The sequence below is a fragment of the Varroa jacobsoni genome, unplaced genomic scaffold (genome assembly GCF_002532875.2).
Source record: "Varroa jacobsoni isolate VJ856 unplaced genomic scaffold, vjacob_1.0 scaffold_1145, whole genome shotgun sequence".
NCBI lineage: Eukaryota > Metazoa > Arthropoda > Arachnida > Mesostigmata > Varroidae > Varroa > Varroa jacobsoni.
In genome coordinates, this window is record NW_019214047.1 from 103,800 (window position 1) to 128,271 (window position 24,472).

Here is a 24,472-nt window from a genome sequence, read left to right on the forward strand (position 1 = left end):
TGCTACATACTATAGTTTGCGGAAACGCGGCTCCCAGCGATGCAATGACGACGGCTGATGACTGAATGAGCAATGAAAACTGTCAATGTTCCAGTCCATCTCGAACATTGTTTTGTCTTCTGGCTATTAAGAAAATAGTAGTAATTGCAGTGGTGTTAGGTAGGTGTGTGGTAGTCGCAATAAGCTTTACTAACGATGTGCGACGTTAAGGAGGCGATTCTTTGCGCATATGGTGACGACTACGTCATGGGGGTACAACTGTCACATCAAGGAGTTTTTCGTTCATCAAGTCGGTACGACAGCTGGACGACTGAGCCGTCGTTGCCAAAAGGTTCCGCGTAGAGGCAAGGCTCGTTTTCAAGAAATTGCTCCCAGCCATTGCACCATTCTTGGTCGTTCTCTCATTTCCCTTTTTCTCGCGGTCCCGAAGGCTGAAAGTCCCCGTCCAACTAACTGTACGTTTGGACACTAGACTTCTAGACCCAAGGCCAATCTTGAACCCTAGCAGGCTGCAAGTTGTAGGCATATTCAGTTATCTCCATCTGAGTCCCATAGCTTGGCCTGCTGCCCTCTGATCCGCGTAACGAGTTCTTATGATGGGAGAATGAGTCTTATTTAATTTATGTAGATACAATTTGCAAGCACAACCCTTCTTCTCGAGTTGCTGCTGTTGCGGCAACTTGGCGAACTGGGTAGCTCACTGATAGGCTGCTAAGCAACTAAATAGACACGATTATCTCTGGGCCGGTAGTTCGTCAAAGAACCAACCGAAAGCAGCTAAACCAGAGACTCACCGACCGACCGACCGTCCGTCGTCATTCGTTCGTGTGTTCTTGGGCTCGTATTCGTGTAAGTCACTAAAAGCAGCAGCCAGCTAGTGGCAGTTGCTCACAACGCGCCGTCGTGTTCCCTGAGAATCGGCAATGAAGTTATCCTTGTTACGAGTGCCACTGTTCCTCATCAGACAAACAGACTTCGTCCGTTGGACACCCGCACACGCGGACAAGCCGACAAAAAGGAACACATGCATTTGCAACTATCCTGAACGGCTAAGGTGCACCACATGCTTTCAAAGCTACTTGAACCTAACTCTATTGGTTCCATGAGTTCTGCATAGCCTCGACACATGGCCCGGTAGTGTGTCAATACCATAGTGATGCTAATTAATTTCCTCTAGTAAACCTTGCTTCGTTTTGAGGATCGTTCAGTTTCTTTTGACTCCATTTATAGTTTTTTTACCAATAGTTAATATATTGAGATAGAGTAAAATTATAACCGAAATCAACGCATCGTTTTACTAAAGCTCCTAGATGGCATTGTACATGTTTATGATTAACTGTATACTCCGTAGCTGTACCATTTAGAAGGAATTGAAGCTCTAAAGGAATATTGTATGTTGGCGTATATCGTCGCTAGTTTAATCAACAGCTTGCATTCTGATTTACATTGGTGCAGATACAATATATCAATATATTGTTGTAGTAGAAACTGTACGTTATGTGGAACGATCTGTTATGGTAGTACGGTACCATCCACTATGCGTTAGTTTCAATATGCAGCGGCTTCAATCAGCGACTCATCTATGGCATTATCTACAGCTAGATCGGGTGGAGACAATGTCGTAGATGAACCGAAGATCCGGCTCGTTCAATCCCCATGTCGTTGTTTCTTTTGCCATCGGCATGGCATCACGAAGGCCCTATAGATCGACAGACAACACCTCATTCTTATTTCGTTTAAGAGGCATCATTGCTCTAAGCCTATACGGTACAAAAGCCTGCAAGCACACAGACATGGTCCGTCACAAACATGGCTCCACTGCTACTAATAAAACAGCTGTTGGTTTTTTCGTCTCCAATTCAGCTACTGCTTTTACAACGGCTTATCTCACGACACAACCCCAACGATAAGGAAAATAATATCACACAGTTAGTCCAATATTTGTCTGTAACCAACGCTAGGCGACGTGCAACAATTTCATTTTTGCGATCAGCGCCTACCGCCCCCTCCCCATCTCTTCATTTGTCTCTCCCCTGCTTCTCCTGCTAACGACACGAGCTTTACGACGGTCAGGCAACGCCCGACGAGCAGGGTAAGTAGACCGGTCAAACCGGTGCAAATAGATACACGTGTCAGTAAAGTTACTGCTACTTCTGATGCCGCTGCTGCAATTCTTCCTTCGTTCTGTTAGACGACGGCAAAGGATAACCATTGCAGCGTTACCGTTGCAGTCACTACCGCCGGCGCCATTGCTGCTGTCACCCCCTGAGGCCAGACATAGACCGCAGAAATGGACATCGACGACGAACAGGCTTAATGCACGGGCCACGAACGCGTAGAGAAACTGCGACAGCAAGAAGGGGGCAACTTACCTAACAAACAGCATTCGTGTGTTGGTTGGTCCTCGTGTTTAACTTCGCTTTTCGCCGTCGACTCGTGACCTGGTGCAAGCAGATAAACAGGTAGGCAGGGGCAAACGCGCCCGTAGATACTGCCGCGATACGGCCTACCGTAGCTTTTTTTGTTGCTGCCCGTTCCGTTACGATCGATGCTACTACGACTTAACCGTAACCACAGTACTTGTTTCTCCTGCAGTCACTGCTACCGGTAATGATAATCCTAATTTCTCACAATTTCTGACCATTTGTTGGCACTTGATTGTTACTGCCGTTGAACACATTACGGCCGACGATCAGATTTTCCAACAAGGCTACTAAAAGATGAACTCTTTATTCGTTGTATTGATTGCCTCGAGGGCCTTACCAGGATCAGTTCTGTCCCTTAAATAAATAAAGCTTATATTGGTTATACTGTCGCTTTGGCTCGCGATTACGACGCTAGAGACTGATGAAGCAACGTAACGTTACTCTGAAAACGTAAAGTTGCTTAGCGTACAATACAGTCGGTGCAATCGTTTCGATTCGCCGACGCACTCAGGTGTGTTCGGTCGTTGGGCCGACGCATTCAGAAGCAATTGAACGCTTTCAAGAGTCCAAAATGCAGAAGAACACCTAGGAAGTCTTTCGGTCATGCGATGCGTAAAGTGTCCCCTTTTTTTTCGATTCGTCAAGACCCAGCCACAATTGGGCATGGTCTCTCGACGCCTTTCCCCCGTCCGCGAGTATTCGCTGGAGCATATGTTAGACAGACGCTGCTACAAAGGACTATTTAAAAATACCTTTGGTTGTACCACAGAGTTTCGGAGCACTACAGAGCTACTTGGGAACGCTCTATGTCGAGGGATTTGATCAGCCTATTTTTTTGAAGTCATGATTGATAATTAGGGCCCAGATTCAGAGAGATGCCTTTGCATGAGTCTTCTTTTAACAAGTCTAGTATTAAATATACGCACTCACAGTAGCTGTTCCGAGCAACGCATCCCATACACAATACTTCCATTCTGTTAAGAAGCATGGAAAACAAAGCCACATGGGATAAGTTGGAAGCCATGAAAGAATGCCAAGATATTATTTTAATTTCAATAATGACTACTCAGGCGTTCCTTGGTTTTACTCATCAAGAATCGCTTGGCTTTGTCTAGCGATTGTTACCTGTCACTTCACAGTATGTATTCGGCAAGCACCATGTGCAAAATCACGCGTTCGGCCTTTCTGGACTCCTGACTCGGCCACAAATAAAGAAGGCTCTGCAGAAATTATAAAAAGATGGTAAGAGCTGTTGCCGCCATATGAATAATTAAGTCCGTAGCTATCGAATCGAAATGAGTATTGAAAACATTTGATTTCACGGAGTTTCGAAACTTATTAACCCTTTGTATTTACCCAGTTCGGTGGCACGCAGTGTCACAGAAGCGAAACACCCTTTGATCACCTCCTCTATAAAAATACGATAGGTCCAAGAAATAAGAAAGGTGGCAATTATTATCGGGTTCATTCCCAAACCGATGCTGTAACTAGGCTTTGGCAACGGGGATTGAGCCATGGTGACATATCAATATCCACCATTTCTGTTCCACACTTTCTTCTTCAGGAATGCGCCTGTTTGCTTAGACAGATTTTCTAAACGTTTATTCATTTCCGGTTCAGTTATCTATTTGTTTGTCGATCGTCGTTTCCTTGTACACACGCGTCTATGCATAAACCATATGGTTATGCCACATCGTGTCGATGTAGTTATGTCCTACTGGGTGCATACAAGCAAATTCAACAAAGTGCTGGCTGGTAAAACAGCTTGCGTCGTTCAAACTGGGTCTATCTCCTATGATTTTATAAAACTCTTCCTCTTCGTTTTCGTGGTTCGCGCGAAAGTGCGTCCACGTCCCGTCAATGTGCCAATGTCCGTTACTCGGCACTGGTGACCAAGTGCGCGGAACTGACCGAATCGGATCGGTGAGGCGCGCCAGCAACCCTGGGCGTTTCTCATGGCGACATTTCCGGTCCGTCAGACGCCACCCGTCATCTTTGTCGTTGTCGCCGTCGTCATCGTGCTCCGTAGTTGAGAAAACCAACGAATATTCGCTGCCAACGTTGCAAAGGCCATCACCGCAGCTATCGCCGCTCTAACGGCCCGTAGTAGTATCCACTCATGAGAAAAATTGCGAAGTCACAAGACACGAGGGAGCCACTAGTCGCTATGGGTGATGATGAAGTTGACACTGAAGACGATAGCCACGACAAGCCGACCAGAGACTGATCGGCAGAACAGACAAACAATCAGGCAGTCCTCGAATTGTCGACGTTTGCTCCTAGAGCGCATTTTGACATAGTTAGGATTATTATATATTAGGAGTATAGTTGGGATTCTGTCAAAAACCTTCACAGCTTCCTCCAGGTGAAAATGTTAATAGATTTTAAATAACACCAAAGTGAATGCTTATGTTTCGTGCCTGTGCGAGAAAGCTTCGTGCACACACAAACGCAATGTGATACAATGCATCGACGTTCATCTGCAGCAGGAACCCAGCTGTCCGTAAAATGAATTTTATCTTACCGCAATCAATTTTAAAATCGCAGTGAAGAGTCGTAAAGTTTTCGTATCTGTGTAGGATGATACAATGTATTTTATAAGAGACTATAATCATAGGTGCCTCGATAATCAACTGAACTCTATATATAAAACATAGACTTTTCGATTTAGCTAAGGAATCCTGCACTGAAAGAGAACTTGCACTGAAAAGCACAGTAATAGGCCTGACAATTCCAATTTGACTCGAGATCCTATACGGACTTGAATTTGTCAATGGAACAATTCGCTAATACAATTCAGTGGCAAAGCTTTGTACAGGACTAAATGGGAGCCTTCGACAGAACCCAGATGAGGCGGCAGGCTCAATAGGCTAGCGAGCCGCCAAAAAGCCCAACGAATCCGAAATGACAACACAACAAACAACTCGTTGAACAGAGTTAGTGGGGAAAAATGTCGTCGTACATATATATTGTTAAACTTTTATATATTCCTACTCATTATTATACCGTCTACTACGAAAACTACCAATAGCGACACTGCTATGATTAAGCTATGAAAAAATATATCTTTTCAAAATTCCAAGTTTTGTAATTTGTGCATTTGTCATTGTTGTCTGTGAGAGTCTCAGACAGTAGACGCCGCTATTGACGTGAACGGCAACCTGCACTAACCGAAGTCTTATGCTCATTTCCTTAATCGAATCACGACCTAGCAAGCGTTCCCTTTTTCGTCAATAGCAATTAGCGTAGAAGTAGTTAATTTAGTTATTTATTTGCAATTTCCTTTTATTGATTACTGCTGTAAAGTCCTTCTTTCATTTACTTTATTGCGCTGTCTACATTAAATTTTTTCTTTTTGTGAAAACGGGCTAAACCAGATCACCAGTGGTGATGTTGACGTTTACGTAACGGATAGGATATTCAGCTGCCGTCCCACCTGTCGACTGTGTTTGTAAGCGGCAACGCACGCAGAAGGTGGGGCCAGCAGAAGTTCATTGCAGATCAACAAGTAGTTCCCGTTGCAACAGTCATAGCCGTTGGCGTAGCGGCAGTGGTGTAGCTCGAATGAATTTGTAACATTACATTTGTTGCGTGTGCGTTTACCCCAGCCACTGTGGCCGTGGATGCCTATCGCGTCATTCGCATGAGGCGAAGATCAGGCGACGGCAACGCTTGAAGCAAGCAAGAGCATGCCACACGTAGAAGATCAGGACCGATTCGAATCAGTCAACGATACGCGTGAACAGCGTGACGACGGATGCGGGCGGGACAATGACCAAACAGCAGCATCAGAGACAGTTACGGTAGAGCAGAATCGACCCTGACGAATGAACCGGTGTAGCCTAATGCGCCAGCGCCCTACGTACTAAGTATGGAAGGCAGTTGTTGTGAAGGTTAATTCTGATTCTACTTCTGCGACTCGTGACTGTTTCCGCTGTCGCCAGTTGGCAGCAACATCAGTTACACTGAGGCCAAGGTGCGCCTAAGAAACACCCTGTGTAGCAGATTGCATAATAACAACATGTATTCTGTATGATGATACTGCCAAAAATGATGTAGAACACCTGAGTTTCTACTGGCATCGCAGCACATGTAACACCGGAATCCATCATATTATTTACTTCTACGCACAGTTATAAGGCACAATTGTACTTTGTACCGCGACGTAATTTTGCTTGGCTCTAACAGTAACGGGGGTCGTGGCAACGTTTTCCTTCTAGAAAAAAAAACCTGAGAAATCGAGGCCGCGTTCAATATATTTGATGGTGTTTTTTGACGCTACCGCTGCCGGCGTAATTGCGTTTGTAGCTGTGCTCGGGATTGCGACGGAGGAATTCGAGCGGAGAACGTATGGATTGTGACGAGCTGAACACGCACAACGTATAGGGGGTGAACGTCACCTTAAACAATAAATAGGTTACAGTGCGGAGACATTTTAGGCGTTGAATGCTTCGAGTCTGACGTCCGGTAGCGCCGAAGAACAGGGTGTCCACACGCGGACGCGAACCCAGACTAGCAGGACGTGTCGTTCTAGTTTAGCAGGCAAACATGCTACCCACTACAGCACTACTGGGTATCCTGGCGTTCACATGAACCCTGAGAAACAGCGCTATTAGAAAACGTCGCGCCACATCACCATTTCGAATGCAGAGTTTTTGAAATCGATGAAGATCACTTACCTAGTTAAAATCGAATCATCACAAATGGTCCAAGTTAGTATTATAGATGCATAAAGCGATTGAAATAAACGGATCCCTCCAGCAGAACAAAGTGGGTAAATAATGTAACAAGTTTACCGTCATTTTGAAATGTTGACTCGAGTCTTTTGATTGTATCGGTCTTTATGCAAGAAAAAACACTAATTATCCGCTAGAGCGTTTAACCAAGGCCCCACCAGGAGACGACCCTTCTCAAGGTTACTAATTCTAATGTGTTTCAGCCTCTGGAAAGCGACGCAAACGTTTACGTCAAGTAATGGACTATAACAAATAGAAGCCACGTAACGTATGATACAGTAGTGTAATATCGTTCTATTTTGTGCTGCTCGTGTTAAGTGATGGACGATTAGTCATAGTAGCTCTAGAACAGTGATCTTTCCTCCTTGCGCGTTACATTTGTTAACCAAGCAAGTTAAGTAGGTCAAGCCTCCGTGCCTTGATATCGATGACAAAACAAATATGTAGAAACAATAAAGATGAACACCACACGATATATCTTGACGCCGACAGATTTTTGGTAACTATTAAAAAGTTAGGATTCTTTTCTCGTTTCCCGCTTGACAATGGTGCTGCAGAGATGGGATGATGCAGTAAACATCACCTTGACTGGATAATAACCTGAATCAGCACCTTGCACTCACTCTGTTTCTCTATGCTATCTAAGCTGTCCTGTCACCTGACTGGCTTCCCGAGTGCATAGTCGACTTAGCTTCTCCTTCCTCGGAAGTCCTTCGACCAAGGATGAGGATGTACGGCGGCCCAGCGCTTTGACTGTACGTTTATTATTATTAAGTAATGTTAAGGGATTGACAATAACGCATCATAGACGCCTGTTTTAGTGGGCAACTCTTTGAAGCAGAAGACACTGAGTTTTGGTCGGACGGAATCGACTGAGCTATCTATCTGACTCCGTTGTTCTTCAGTCGTGTTAACAGTAGCTGATGGCAGCTATTGTAGTAGTCGTAGTAGTAGCCGGTAATGCTTGAATAGTACCGCACCGTTCGATGTGTTTGGTTTCATGTCGTTGAAAGGAAACATTCGTTCGATGGAATGATCATGATCAGCAGGGCCAGCATTACGATTTTGACCGATCATCTCGATCTTTCCCATTTTGATTCACATAAGGTAATGCTGTTCGAAATTAGCATTTCCGTTCCGTCTCACATGCTCACCTTGCACGATTCGGTCTGGCCCAAAAAGATGCAGTTGGAAAACTTTGGTTTCAGAAGTACGGTCAGTTTTGTTGGTTGAGTGCAACGTGAACTTCGCTACAACTTTTTCACTGCAAGGAACTTATCTGTCGTAACATGCCAACGACGTATCTGCTTGGCGCCCTTTATAGATCGTCCCAATGAATGGAGCGCGTCACTTATGCAGTAAATTAGTGACACTATGGCTTTACGCTACACTTAAGTAACTGCAAGAAGCAAAAAAAAAGCAGCTACAATGAAATCGACAGCGCAAAGTTCACAGGGGGTTCCTGTAAACGTTATTATGAATATTCTATTGAAACTGAGCGTATCACTCGAAAGGGTTGTTCTCACAGGGTCTCTACGTAGTAGCTAGATCGTTTTATGGCAAACTTTGGCGAAGTTCTAAGATCGAGAATCTGTTGTCTCCCGTCCGTACATCGCTTCAAAACATTGCTTTTCTATGTGGTCGTCGAAAGAATATGTTGTTGGAAAAACGACAGGGGACAGTGATAGGGGTGATTCAATAGGGATAGTGATAAATTCGGTGATTTCTGCATCTCTGATGGGAAGCGCATAATGCAAAACGATCTGTCATTGGATAGAATCAAGTTGTCTAAGTAAGTAATTTTCTATTTAATTTCACGTCTTTTCAGCGTTAGGACATTTTTTTTTTGTATTGACAGGTAGGAACATATCTGGGCGGCCCATCAAAGCAGTAAACGTCAAGACGGGATAATTGTATAGATTTTAGCGTATCGTGACCAGCTCAGACAACTAGTCGCTAAATGGACATTATTCCAAAAGTAGTCTTCGACAATAAAATGTTTGTATTATATATCACTGAATTAGATAGAAGTAATCTGGCAGTAACGCAATGGCGAAGCAATCATCGTGCAATCGCCGCGATAGAAGAGGCTATTCTAGTTTGCGTACGTAAACGTCTGAATAAAATAATCGCTAGAGCTATCGATGTCGCTAAAACAGCCAAAAATTTTCCAGCGACAGTAATTTCAGCGGGAGCAGCAGCAGCAGCAGCTTGGGAAGTAATGTCTTTTAATGAAACGGATTGTCTGTTTACGTACTTCGAGTATCTTGCGCTATTTGTTTCGTCTAGACTCTGTTATTATTATTATTATTAAGATTGTCATTAATAAGGCTGCTTCTGCAGCTGATCACGCCAAAGAAATAGCGACAGGTGGAGTGTCCGCGGCGACAATGGGGACGCCGAACATGGCATAAATTTCAGGTGTATTTCTACTACTTTATAGCCCAGTAGGCGGATTATTGTCTGTTTGTTCGCCTGCCTTCCCGGCTGCGCGGCCTAAAAAGGTGCGTGCATAGCCATTATCACTGATATCAGCATCAATGCCACCACGGGCAGCTGCTGCTGCAGCAGCAACTATAGCTCCAGGGCTTTTACTACGACCGCGGCTGGTTGATTTGCTACTGTTGTTCGCGCCATGTTCGCTGTTGTTATCATCGTCTCTGTTGTTGCTGATGGCCGTCTTGGCCGCTATTCACCACCATCATTTTCACCTTTTTCGCCTTCGTATAGCAATATAATGCTGTTATGAGGCAGTAGCCGGGGCTTCCCTACGCGTCCGTTAGGTGGATCGGACCGCTGCACCAGCGACAATAACAACAACAATAACAGCGACAGTAGCTGTAGCAAACGTGCTTGGTCTGTCGGTCAGCAGCGCGTCGAGACATTTTACCTCGGCGGTGGTTGGCAGACCAACGCGGTAGCTGTAGTAGAGGTAAGCTCTTTCGCTTTTACTGAATAGCAATTATATAATGAGAATAACGAATGCCGCTCGGTCCACCGATGGGCCGCGGGACAGACAAACGAAGGGACGGACGGACGGACGCTGGACGAATGTTGCACGGACCGACAGACGGACGGACACAAGCGAGACGGCGCTGCACGTGTCTGACGTGCTCCTTCCCGCAAACCCCAGTCCCAAGCTGCTTTCCGCTGGTCGGTCTCCCCAAGACGTCTAACACAATATGCTGCCTTTTGAAGCCACTGAAGTTATAACTGCAGCTGCTGTTGCCGCCGCCGCCGCCGCCGCCGCCGCTATAGCGGACAGCGCGTGGCGGCCCGAAGCTGGGCCCGAACACGAGTTGAGCCAACGCGCTGAGACATCACTACCACTGCCACCAGACGCTTCGACCACTGCCATTTCGACCTTTCGCCGCATTATAAAAGAGCCGGCGCGGCGGCAAGCCAAGCAGTCAGCCGACGTCGTCGTTTCCGTGGTAGTGAAAGCACGGTGAGTCGGAACTGAACGCAAGAATAGGGACAGGTGAAAGAACACGCAGTTTGGTAGGAGAACGGTTCGAGTGGAGTCTAGGCGACAAAGGACGCAGCAGCAGTATATACAGATAGAGATATAATAACGAGATAGATTGAAAGCAGGCAGAGTCATGTTACGTTTGGTGGGTGTGGTGGGCGTGCTCATCCTGTGCTGTCTTGGATACGTTGACGCAGGTGGTCATGGCTGGCACCACCATCATGGATGGTACGAGCCGAAGCTCACCGTGGTCGTGAAGAAGGTGCACAAGCCTTATCCCGTGCCACACCCCGTACCCGTGCCGCACGTTATTCATGTACCGAAAAAAGTGCCAGTTTACAAGCCGGTGCCCGTACCTAAGCCTGTCCCAGTGCCCCATATTGTTCACCAATTCTATCCCGTGCACAAGGTAGTCCATATTCCCAAAGAGGTGCCAGTGCCTGTGAAGGTACCCGTCAAGAAGCCTTACCCTGTACCGCACATCGTGAAGGTACCCAAACCTTATATTGTGCATGTGCCTAAGCCCTACATTGTGCACAAGCCCGTCCCAGTGCCTGTTGAAGTTAAGGTGCCAAAGCCCTACCCTGTGCACATTCACAAGCATGTGCCAGTGCCTGTCACCAAGCACATTCCTGTCGAGGTACCAGTGGTCAAGGAGCACCCCGTTGTCATCAAGAAGCCCGTCCCTATCGTGCTCGAGTCGAAGGGCTGGCACAAGAAGGCCGCCGCCTCTGCTGCCAAGGCTGCTGCCGCCGCCTAAACGGGCGGGCTAAAGGTCCCAAATGTCATACGTCTAATAAGCCCAAATCGCACGCGCACTTGACAACCCTAGGATATTGTTGCGCACGCACTACCTCTGGTGGCCATGACGGTGGCAATCGAAGTCAGAAAGGTGGCGATGATGATTTTGGTAACGACGAGGAGTTCGTTTCGATTTCGCTGGGCTCTCTTCGACTTTCGCCTGCCCGCCCGAAAGTGTCACCTAACCTTGTTTGACCAGCTCCTCTTCCTGGTCGCCGTGTCCGCTTGCGCTGAGCGCACCTGTAGATACTTCCAAAGAGGTCGTCCATTTGCTCTCCTCTGGACGGCACCAACACCGTGTACATACAAATAATAATAATGATGACGGTAATAATTATAATAATACGAAAAGAAAAAACTCTACTACGAAGCAGACAGTCCCGTCCCTGTATATAAAAGTGCCTGTTGTGTTGAAAATAAATGTAGCATAGCAAAAAAATTCCTAACCGGTGTCGTCGCTATCTTGGAGAAACATCTCACAACGTGAAAATAGCAACCTGTGATTAATAACCCAACAAGAGCAACAACAAATGAGAGAATGAAACTTGGCTACTACTCCTACCATAACTAGTGCTGCTAACAGCAGTTCCGTCGTACAGAAATGCGCTACCATGCTTGTGTAATTAAAACAGGTGGTCATAGTGTCATCTGTTGACCGATACGTAGAAATCTTCGGGTATTTAACCCAAAAGTTTAGATGTGATTTTAGCAAAAAAAAACCTACGAAAGTGGTCGTTAACAAAACGACAGCGAACCTTTTGTCACGATGTTTGCTTTTAATGAAAGTGCAGTCGCGTACAAACTTCGAAAGTTTAGATTGCCAAACTTTCGAAATTTGTATGCCCAACTAACTTCGTTAGTGACCCTCGAAAAAATTTAAAGAACTGGAATTATAATTAGTGCGCACCCGAGACTTTCTTCTGACCCAGAAGAAAGCCGAAACCGCACGCAAAGATCAGATGTAAACAAAAATCTGCCACACGTGTAGGATGGTCTCCGTGACAATTATTTTATTTATACTAGTAGAAGTAGGCATTGCGGCTGGTGTGAGCTTCACCAGCAATGATCTTAACGAAAACGCAGAGAAGTTCGTAGATATTGGCTTTATGTGAATGAAAAAGAGCTAGAGCTTACCCCGTAAGCGTCGATGCTAGAAATGAGAAGTAATTCTTTCATTTACTCACCAGCTTTGCTGTCAATGTGCACGCCATGCGCGGAAATGCCCATATGAGCGGGCGGCGGTTGAGAGAACGTAGCGTCGGGATGGCCCCCATACATTAGATATGATGACAAAGGTGAGCCACCGCTCGCAGCAGCACCCATCATCTTTCCCTGAAGCAGCACAAAATATATGTCCAGAAGTCACCGGCTTGCTCTTCTAATTTAATAATGAAGCTGTTATTAAATCATGTACAAATAATGCAGGTCAACAACATGCCGCTGGCACTTACTCAGCTTACAAGCGGTTTATACTTAAAAATCGTCAGCTAATTTTCATTTATAATCTTCACAAGGTATAAACAATTACCTGTATCAATGGAAGACAAGAAATTCTGCAGTATGTATAAGAAAAATTTACGATGATCATTTGTTTATTAACACGAATATCACACCGGATCCACGTGAGCTATATGATTACAGATTAACAAGGCGGGTGTTTGTTGGAACTCGCTTTGAAGATTACTCGATTACAGTTCCGAAGTACTATGGTCTATTTATTCTCTGCCACGCTCCTATCGCAGTCCCCATAGCACCCTTCAGTTTTCAAGACGATAGACAAACTGTTTTGTTTACCGTTCTTTGCCTTCACAACATGGAATTGCCTAATACTTGCGTGCTCGCGTATATATAACAATTCTTCTATTTATAGTATCTTAGGCAAGCTGTTATGCCGTAATAGGTCATTATTACATATAGATGTAGTACATTATAAAAGGCCACGTTACAGCCTGATAGCTGCTTCATCACAAAAACCAATATATATACATATATAGGTCATACCTGTAACTATCATAAGTGAAGATCTCATCTTTTTGTCCCTGAGAGAAGAAAGAGTAGCTAGCCAGGAATACTGTCCATTAGTGGCCACTTAGTCTTGTCTGTCTCATGTAGCCTGACTCCTCATGCAAGGATTCTTCTCTTGCTCTGTACGAGCCCCTCTTTCGTCTGATTGCCGCATATGAAGCTATCTTTTTGCTTTGCCTCTTTCTTTCCGTCTTTCCTTCTTCAGCTCCTCAGCAACAGGGGCATGGCTGCTGCATCCCGGTCCTTTCTTAGGATGAGCTTGCCCTTCCATAGAGTCCAGCCTGTGCGTGTTCACAAAAGTAAGCCGAAACAGCGGTACACATGTAGATCTATCGCCGTTAATATGGCCCCGCAATTAATACCAGCAAGCTGACTTGCTCAATTCGTTCCTGCTTCGGGTAAAGAGGTATCCTAGGACGGATAGCCCTACGTCGACAGTCTGACCACTCGTAAGCTATCGACATCGCTGCATCCTACGGTTTAATGAAACGGAAGACATGACGACGCTTGCATTGGTCATTGGTGAGGTGACTGCAAAAGGAGTGGCAGGTATCTTTGTAGCTAGATCTAGGTGTGGATGTATTGATGAAGGGACGCACAGGCAGATATGTAAAACAGTAACGCCTCAACCCCCTAGCTAAAGTTCAGATGGATGCATTGAAGAAGAGCAGATAAGGCAGATACAAAAGCTGTTCCCAGCCATCCGCCGATGCCCCATCCATCCAGAGTCAGCGCTTTTTGACGACAAGCTAATACGTTCGAAGTAAGTCGATGTCAGGCAATCGTATCGTACACACACAGAGATATGTAGGCAATGACATATACACACACACAGACACACAAACCACGGGTTTACTCTGTATATTCATATTAGCCAGCTACGTATACACTACGTGCAGCTTTCTGGACTAGGGTTTCGACTTCGCCGTTGGAGCTCAGCTGTCCTTTCTCGACTTAAGCTTCTAGCGGCTTGGACAGTAGCAGGCGACAGGAGTCGTCCTGTCTGTAATAGCGTGCACGTTCGACCCCCCCCCCCCCCACTTTCCACCCCGCCGTACTTGTCCGCTCTTTTCTCCCATGGTTGCTGGATCGACAGACGGACAACCAGACTTCAAAAGGAGTCCCCTTGCTGTCGATAGCAGGGCAGCGGGCCTGCTTATTAGAAGAAGTCGAGCTGTTCTCCTGGCCTCCACTCTCCTTCATTTTCAGCGTCCATTACAGATTACCCAGACCCTTGTTCCTGGACCAGGGCCTTTCTCTCAGTGGACTATGTCCTCGTATGGACATATAGCTCTTCTACGCAGCACAAAGTATATGCGTAGCTGGCATAGGACTAGTATACGCCCACTTCTGCGAATCCTGCTCATTCCATCCTGTCTCACACAGGTCCTAGCGTAATGCAAAGATATGCCCCTATCTGTCCGTGTTCTCTGGCCTTTTGAGCTCGTCCCTATGCCATTCTTGATGCCCAGCGATTCTACGGTCTTGCTTGCTGTCCCTTAACCGTCCAACGCTGCCCCTGTCTATCTCTACTCCACATTTTGCCCTGTGCTGTCGATGGTCATGGCCATTCTCCGTTCATTCCTTGGACGACAAAGTGCCGTTACCGAACCCTCTAGACGACAGCTTGAGAGAGCAACGAGTGTCACCATTGGCTGCCCTTCGTCCCCTAGCAGTAGCTGCGTACCGGTAATTAATTATTCATCATCCTATCCCCAGTGACGGCAGCTACGACGGCCTGATTCGCACTCAGAACTATCGCTTAAGAAGGATGAGACTAGGCAAACCATGCCAGGCTATGTTGCGATGCTTTATCACATGTACAGTCTCTCTCCTTCACTCACATAGACCCATATGACCAAACCCATACTGGCTAACATCCGTCTAACCAAAATTTCACCGAATCGAAATCGATCTCGAGCCGTCCTAACAGACGAATTAAAGGACAATGGTATTGCCCTTTATCGTGCATACTGACTTGACGTGATCTCGATTATTAATATACTTATGCAGTTTTCGTCCATTACTGTGTAATCTTTTCGATATAATAAAATAAACATAGTGTCAAATCTCCTAGTAAATCTCTAGGCCTACCGTTTACTAAAATAAAGCTTGGAAGTTTATGTAGAATGTATATCTTATATAGCTTATTCTAAATATATATATGTAATACTGCGTGCGGGGCACAAAATCGATAAGTTCAAATCAATCGACACATGCGCTTTATAGAAAAGCCGTCTGCTCAGTCGCTTATTTCCCTAATCTGAAGACAATTCATGAAGATGGCCTGACGGCGGCACATTCACAGCTCTCCCATTTTTTCGATTCGGGCCAAGCTAGAAGCCAAGAAGATATAATAACGAATGTATTGGTGTGTCCTTGGGTGGCTGATTGAGCAAATGAGTGTATTTCTGATTGTGACCTCCACAAAGTAGAAGTTTAGCTGCCAATTGTCAAGACCCATCTGCTTAAGCCATTAGCAATTACTGCTGCTGCTTGTTTTTCAGCTTTTTTTTACCATCACCTCCGGCAGATAGCCTACTGAGCTCGTAAGTTCATTGTTCTACAAAGCGGCCATCTGAACTGGCCGTAGTTATTTCGCAACAAGGAACCCCACTGTCCTCGGATTCTTCGACCTCGTTGGCTAGCTAAATAACCAACGTCATCTTCCTGCTTTTGCTTAACCTCGAGCGTCGGCCAGCAGTGGGTCGTTCTCCTCGCTCTTCGTGCCAACTAAGTAATGTTCGTTGGGTGGCCCGCTAACGCCAGTTCCGCCCCCTCATGGCTCCGCGGGGCAGTGAGGTAGAAACAATAGAAACTATTGCCGCATCTCGCACTCCATTGTTGCTATCCAATGCAATCCGGTCCATTGGGAAACAAGCAGGCGGGCAGCCGGGCGTACAAGCGACGAGTCCAGATGGGTCGCATTACAGGTCGCATTAGTGCTGCGTATCCCCGCAGATGTACATATATATATGTATGTGCGCGCGCCTATCCACGTATGTGCAGGTCTATATAGATGTATCAGTCGCCTAGCAATGCTACTGCTATTCAAGAGCCTCCGGCGCAGGAGAAGTAACACGGAATGGAGGCTCCCTGTGGCTGTGTGACCGCGGCGATGGCACTGCGATTCTCCACTTCACCGCTTCACCGTGATGCAGGGGCGGATCGATCGCAACAGGGTTCCCCTTTGTCCCTTCTCTCACTCGCCCCCCCCCCCCCCCCCATTAAGATCTCTTGCTGTGTTGCCGTGGATGCAGCTTGGTCGCCCGGTCGGCGCCCCCTCTACTCAGCGTTCACCGCTCTAATGCAAATATCATTTTAAATTCACTAATAAGAATTGTGTACACAGGCAAGCGGGCCTCCACTGGCGGGCTCACTATCTCTTCTCCCCTCCTGCCGCAGCCGCCACGACAGAGTGGGCGCAAACCCGTGCGCGGACGCGCTGAACAGGACGGCGCGCCCACACCAAACATTGTCCCGTGGCGGTGCCACTGTTACTGGTAGTGGTGGAAGGTTCTGTGAACGTTGCCTTGCAAGCTGCTCTGGGGGTTGGGAGTTTTGTCGTTCCCGCCCCAGCCTGCTACTCACTATTCGCTTGCATTTTTGTTCCCCCCTACTCGGTTAGGCCTGTCTTTGGGTCGGTCGGTGTGCTTGAATCTGCGTGGCCGTGTGTATGCTTACCTGCTATCAGCGAATGTTCGCTATCTGCTGAGGTTTGCTCTGGCTAATGCCCGAAAGTAATGGTATCCGTTTCTCTTTTTCGCGTGCTTTCTTCTCCCTTCTTTCTCGAGACTCTATCCCCTCTGTCTTTTGCTTTCCGCCGACCTGTTCCCAAGGCTTGCCCCGATGCGTCCTATATGCAACATAGACGCTAAACTATACAGCGCATTCACAGTCTTGCATACAAGCATCGAAATCAGTACTGAAGAATCGAAGCCCTTCACATTGTCAATATACGAAGTTGCCTCTCCGCGATACGACAACCACCTCGCTGAAATCAACTATCGTCAGTCACCGGATCCCGCTCGACCGTCAAACTAAACGTTCAGGGTTGTGGGCCCTGCCGCCGCCCCTGCTGTTACTGGTGAAAACTTTGGCTATCAGCAAAAGCAGATTGAGGGTTAAGGGTCGTGACCAAGTCGTGCTTGTCGAAGTCGAGTACTCTTGGATTGCGTATCGACAAATATTCTTCAATTTCTGGAGAGCTTGATGGTCGAACCGTGCTTGTTCAAGGACTTCTCGTAGTACTGCGTGCAGTTGACCGTCAATATGCACCTAGTTCAGCTTGGCGCGGATTCAAGACAAGAGGTATTCATTGTCTTGAATAACATCTTCTGCTGGCCTCCCCAGACCAATAATCGTGATACTAACACGTACATCATTACAACTATTATATATGGTATGCTAGTTATCCTAATCCTTCCGCAACGTTCCGTAAAAAGTTGATGGGCAATTCTTCAAATCAGCCGATTGTTGATACCGATAAAACGGTATTTAAGAGTGGCGCACGCCTCTGTGCCCTTCAACCTCGGGTTTATCATGTTTTATCATCGTAGACGACCCCGACAAACAGGGCATTTCCAAATTAGTCACGTAGCAGCGCGTCCCATTTCGCAGAACGGAGAAACTCTCCTTATTCTCAAACGAAAACCTCTCGATTTCGATTTATAGCTAACTGGATCTAACTCTCGTTCGTCGTGTGCCTCGGGGCCCTATCCTTCATGAGCACCTCTTGAAAGAAATAAGCTTTCATTTTTTTATATTTGAGTTTAAACATCCCCATCCTCCTTACTTCTCCTCTTGTCTGCATATTCGTCATCATCATCGGTAGGAGCAGCACTCCTAAAGATGAGTCCCTGAATTTCTAATTCGAACTCTGCTGTATCCCGTGCTCTGTCCTCATTTCCCCCCCGCATCCCCTGTGGATTTCCGTTTACCAATGCACAATCTTCGTTGCGGCCCACTTATATTGTATTTCTCTAAACTCAAAATGTTACCACCCCTATGGTTGCACTTGACTCTGAGCTCGACTCAGCTTTATGTCGTCCTCACCACTTCTACCCGTTGACTTTCTCTGCTCTTGCGACAGTAGCAACAGCCGTTGTGAAAACTGCCATATCTCCTCCGCACAGCTATTCCTCGGCACCCCCAAGTTGAAGCCAGCAATCTTTCAATCGGAAACGAACGAAGACAATGCCGGCCGAGTACTGTATGTTAAAATGCCAGCAGGAAACTCAATTGTTCTGCCATGCTAGTCAGTTTATCAACCAACGAATAAAGAACGCTCTTGAGTAAAAGCCGATGAATTGAGCTTAAATAAGCAAATCAGGCCCACTTGCAGACTTGATCCAGTTACACGGCGTAGTGGTAGGAGCAGTCGAAACATGTGTATATAGGATGATAATGGCGTGACGTGCTTGGCTCCCTCGAGCCGATACTAGGAATCACCATCGCCTAGAAAGCGTCAGTGAGCAATCAACAGCATCACGTTCACGTTCGCCAGTTTTCCATCGTTAATATTTGCTCCTCTGGTGGTTTAGTCGCCACGTCAGACGGGCAGGGTCAATTCATGTTGTCGTTACTGCTGCTGCCATTGTCTGCCCGGCTCTGACGACGGCACACGAGAATTATCAAATATGATTTTCAACAGGCCCCTCTCTTTCACGCCTCTCACCCCATGAGCGCGTCGCCGTCACGTTAATACCATCAGCGGCCGATCCAGCAGCGACAGCCGCGATCTGGTCAGCTGGCGTAATCCTCGCTTACAGCAGGTGTGGTTGGGTGACGATGTTGGCCGACGATCACATCACAGCTATGCGTGTAGCCGCGAGCGCGCGTCGTGCGATGTTTTGACATAGCTCAATTCGCTTACTAACTTTCTATATATTTAGAAGCAAGCCTACGAAGCCACGAAGATGCTACTGGCCTGGGTAGAAAGCAAGCAATCGAGCTGGTGAGCGAGCGAACGAGTCGCGTTCGCCATTCCTCAAACGAAGTCCAGGTAACCTCCCAAAGGGGCCTCTCAAAAAAAAGGTGAAGAAGCGTCGATACAGCAGTCTCTCCCATAGAGCCAATCTACAGGGCGCAACGCACGCTTCAGCAACAGCGGCGACAAGCATCGCCACCAGAGCGAGTAGAGATACTACCGGGGTACGGCATTTTCTCTCGGCGAATACGCGAATTAACAGCGGCAGCACAAACAGCAGCGGTTTCTTTCTTACTTACTTGGGCTCTTTCTCAATTTTTCTTCGACAAGGTGAGGAAGCGACTGGATCGCTAGTGAAATGGCCATACTGGGCCTTCCTCTCGGGTCAACATTTATATAATACATATGTCCATTTATACTTCACACCATCAGATTAAGCAACTGACCGATGAGATGCCCAACAACCGAACCGACGTACGCACGTCTTTCTTCTAGCTTTTCTTATTCGTAATTGGCAGTAAATATTTGTTTAAATTGATCGCTCGCCATTGCCTAGCATTCCATGGCTCTCATCACCATCTTGCGCCAGCCACGGCGATTACAGCGGTAAAGGAGGTCGAGTGAAGGTAGATAGAAGTTGCCATTCCAAAGTTCAGATCTTTTCAATGACGTTCACCAATCAGATATAATAAGAGATACAGAGAACTATTGGGTATCCATACATTTTTTACACCTCACCTCGTTTCGCCTGGTCTTCGTTTCCTTTTTCCCTGTTCGAATCAGCCTGGGATGACGCTTTCATGCGGATAGGATTATGCTATCGTAGAACGAAAGCGACTTGGAGAAAACAACGCTCCGATGCGATAACTGAACTAAGTATGGAGACGACTCAATGGTAGCTAAAGGCAATTAGATAAAGAGAAAGAATACTGAATATCCAAATCATTGTCGCCAAAAAAGCACCATCGAAATAATGACAGCCGTTGTCACTATGATCGTTCGTGGAATTTTTCATTTTTATCCGAGTCGGGCCTAAGCGACTTCGATTCTCTCAAGCCTGATTCCTTTTTCTTCTTCCCCTGAGAATCATATCTATCTGGGTGGCGGGCATATTCGTTCTTCACCCAGCCAACTATTTCTGCCCTAAGCCGAATTCGTTGTTTTAAATATAAATAGTAGTCGTTTCCGAGTTCCACCAGTTAAGACGACTGCTGATGCGCAAACAACGGTAGTAGTGGGCAAATGCGCATTAAACGGACCGGGTTGCTAGCGGCTTAACGGCCAGCAGTATTGTCGATTAGTTATGCGCCAATCGTCGCCAGTATTTTCTTGCTAATATCGGAATCTGCATCAGAAGTGTGTTACTGTTGTCGACTTGTTGTTGGTATCAGTAGCGGCCGATAGGCAGCGTCACTATCGTCGACTGGCGTTTCGGCCATGTTTCTACTTTCCCTATTGCTTTTACTCCCCTTGGGTTTGATATCCATCCCTTCTTCTTTAGTTTACTTCTAAACGTGTTCCTTGCCTTCTAATATCCTTTCTGTAGGAAAAAGGAGTATCGTCAGCACCTGTTCTCCGACGTTCTTCCCGCCGTTCGTTCCTCATGCTACCACCGTTATGCCGGCAGCGCCAAAACGAAAACGAACCAGTAGCAGCCGAATCTATTGAGATCTATGACCACCTTCGGACCGTCCCATTCAGTCCATTACCCAGAATGGAAATCCATTCACCCGTCCATCCTTCTATTTGCCAGTTCGTCTGCTTATTCGCATCGCCATAACCGTTAGGGCCGCCACCTGCCGCATGCTACAATTTGCTACCCGCCGACGCCATACGTCTACCAGTGGACATCTACACCTAGAATAGCGCTATACTAGTGAGGCCAGAACGGCTGCGCAGCAGAGCCACCGGATACCGTCTGGAGTTGGCGTCTGTTTGCTTGGTTCTTGCCTGCATCTGAGATCTGCTTCACTGATGCTGTTCTGCTCCCGGGCAGGCAAAGTTGCCCATTGCAGAGAACTAACTGTTTACTGCGAGCACAGCTTCCCGTCCGCTTTCCCGAGGGCCATGTAAGTTGTGCCTGTCTATCTACCGTGTTTATCTAAGCGTCGTCTGTGACCGTGACGGCGATAGCTATTGACAAGCAATAGAGCAAACCGTCCGGTTATAGAAGAGCTGGTAAGTAAGCTTGCTACAATTACCTCAAAACTGCAACAAATATTTCTTACTACAGCGAATTGTTCCTCATCTTCAGCTCTACATTATTCTGAACGACGGCGACGACGCAAGCGACGACTAGAGACGTTTCCTTACCTTAATCACACCTGTCATGTAGTATATGTTATGATTACTAGATATAACAAATTATCGGCAGAATCGGCACCAGTCTGTTTCGCTGACACCGCCTCATTGGATAATAATAGTAGTATCATTATCATCGAAGGCTTGACGACATTTATTTTTCAAAATAGCAAGGCGCCTTTGCTGATCTGCGTACACGCAATTTACATCTCTCACGGTCGTTTTTGAACAAACACGTAATCAGCTATATCAATGACGAGGTCTAGAAAAATCAACGTATCCTCCTTTATTTGAAACTGATATGGGTATAGTTTATTATGTACCCAGTTGAAATTCAGCTAAGTATAACGTTTGGCAAAGCATTGTTTATGTGCTATTAAACAAACCGGTTGGCCGTCCAGTTTAATATCGAGTCTCCTTGTAGAATAGACGCACTGAAGATCATACCGTTATTACCAGAGAGCCTCTTTAGTATAAAGAGAACGTTCTGACGCAACAGAGAAAAGAAAAGTCCAAACGAATCACATAATACGGCACCCCACCATTGAGGTAACAGAACCAATAGCAGCAGCACCCACGGTGTGGTACTGCGCGAGCCATACAACACATACCGGCGGGGAAGCATAAAGCTCTGGCACGCTCCGTAATGAAATTCTCTTTGTGCCGTGTCCTGCCGGATCACGACGGGCTCACCTCGAGGATTCCCCAACAAATTAGGTTGGCGCTAAGGTCTCGCTGCCACTGACGCCTTCGAGGCCTTATCCTAGTTATGCACGCTTACAGAAGCGCACTGGCGTAGGATCCGCTCGTATATACCATCTTTCATAGAAAGGAAAAAACGCGTAGACAATTCAACACATTTGACAGCTATCTTTCCGATTTTTCCGCCTGCTACAAACTGTGCAGACGCATAAATCACACATATTACATAAAATTATGATATGGGACCATTTTAGCTCTTATATACAGGAAATCCCGGAAGTAAATTTTGCAGGGTCGCTAATGCGGCAACGACGACCGATATAAGTTGCCCATTCAACTCCAAATAACGAAGATATTTTATTATGTGGCCTAGCATATCGTCACTACGAGGAAACATACAAATTGAATAGGCATGAAAAAAGTATCGTTATTTTGAAACACTAGCTACTTTTCCTTGAGACCTAAAAAATTCTATAAAAAGAAAAAATAAAATCTAAAATCTATTTTTAAAAATGTTCGAAAAAAAATGAGAATAGGGATTATCGTATCGTTGTGTTTATCTATAGTCGAACCGTTGTTGTACCATGAATAAGTACACTGTCCAAGGCGTTTGGACTACTGCCATACATCATCGGACATACAAGCAGCTTCTATTATTGTTATTATTGCTACTCCCGTCAACAGCGTCCCGGATCGGCTTTTTTTATATTTCTCTATCTACATTTCAATTCGATGGTGGTTATGCTTGTCAATGTCGTTAATGCGGCTGCTGTTAACGTGGTACCCCAACACAATTAGACACTTCGTTCACGCTTTCTTCTTTTGCTCGTTCTTTCATTTTTTCAGATCAATCGTGCTGAAGTATAGCCGTTACCATCGCAACGGCAGCAGCACCAGATTCGTTCCTGCGATAGCCAACGACTATTGCCGCCGCTAGCGCGAGCAGCACCTTTCGGCGATCCCATCACGTTAAACATCCGAAACGGCTGTCCACGGACTCAGCCAGTTGCTACGCTCGGCGGCAACAGAGAGAACACGCTTACAAGACCAAACATACGCGCAGAGTAACACTTTCGCGCACATTTAGAGGCAGAAATATAGACGGCGGGCATCAGCGGCTCGAACGGACAAACATTCCCATACACACACACACTCACACAAACACATAGGTCGGTTGTTGTTTTTGATATTGTTATTATTGTTAAGCAAGCTGCTTAGCGAGTCGTAACGGCCAACTTTTGCCTGCGCTCATCTCATCCTTTGCGCCGATCGCCCGCCTCTGGATTCACTGGATCCACTAAATAGATACTACTATGTTTTTCTTCCCTCGATTTCGGCCGTTCGCGGGTCGTTGTCGTCGCCAGCCCATCCCTTCTTCGGATCGTCTCTGGGTCCGACTTTTCAGACTCTGAATTGAGGCACATAATATTTTCTCGCCTTCTGCTCTACCTCGTTTTTCGACACGCTGCTGTTGTTGCCTGCTCATCATTTCTTGGTCGTTCGTGTCTTTTTTTTTTCGATTTTTAAATATCCGTCGATGTTTTTTTCGGAGCAGACAGACACACACACACACACACACACTAGAGACTATGAACAAGGAGTGATGATCATGATAATGATCATAAAAGAAACAAAGAAAGAATAAAAATGTTAATTACTGTTTGTTTCTCGCTGTGTTGTTGTCGTCCCCGAAAGTCCATGCGTGTGCGTATGCCCTTTTTTTGCCTTGTTGACTATTTTTTGTAGTTCCTTCTTGTTTGCCCTGATGCACCTTTTCGCCATTTTTGATCCTTTTCGCTTTTGTTTCTCGGTCATAGTTACTTTATTTCCGTATTATTCTGACGTTGTCGTTTCAACCAGTCATCATGAAACTATTTAATTTATCCGTTCTGCGACTATTGCAAATATTGGATTTGAACCTAGATGGCCGAATTAATGCGTTCCTTAACTCTTGTGATGCTCCCTTTTTTTGACAAGTGAAGATAATCTATAAGTAAATTGGAGATATTTTCTATCTGTATCTGTATTTAGGTTCGAGATATAATCAGACATTAGACGGCCATCGCTATAAGGGACATATGCA

The 24,472-nt window shown here is 46.1% G+C and overlaps 2 protein-coding genes and 2 long non-coding RNA genes across 6 annotated transcripts in view; 3 read left to right on the forward strand and 1 right to left on the reverse strand.

Annotated features, from left to right (window-relative positions):
• Positions 1-7,914, forward strand: part of LOC111267089 (uncharacterized) — a 57,278-nt gene extending 49,364 nt beyond the window's left edge. The window contains exons 7-8 of the long non-coding RNA XR_002684403.2: positions 2,232-2,462; positions 6,035-7,914. This is a non-coding gene — a long non-coding RNA (uncharacterized LOC111267089). The remainder of the gene's footprint in view (positions 1-2,231; positions 2,463-6,034) is intronic.
• Positions 1-24,472, reverse strand: part of pan (transcription factor pangolin) — a 139,445-nt gene that overhangs the window by 27,430 nt on the left and 87,543 nt on the right. For all 3 annotated transcript variants that reach the window (XM_022845069.2, XM_022845070.2, XM_022845073.2), the window contains one exon: positions 12,617-12,764. In XM_022845069.2, the coding sequence (XP_022700804.1) occupies positions 12,617-12,764 (148 nt within the window). The remainder of the gene's footprint in view (positions 1-12,616; positions 12,765-24,472) is intronic.
• Positions 10,548-11,871, forward strand: LOC111267087 (uncharacterized). Its single transcript, XM_022845085.2, has one exon. It carries the CDS (start codon positions 10,765-10,767, stop codon positions 11,389-11,391), a length of 627 nt encoding a protein of 208 aa, XP_022700820.1. The 5' UTR covers positions 10,548-10,764; the 3' UTR covers positions 11,392-11,871.
• On the forward strand, positions 16,987-24,056 carry LOC147752588 (uncharacterized). Its single transcript, XR_015313648.1, has 2 exons — positions 16,987-21,564; positions 23,236-24,056. It is a non-coding gene; the product is annotated as an uncharacterized LOC147752588 (long non-coding RNA).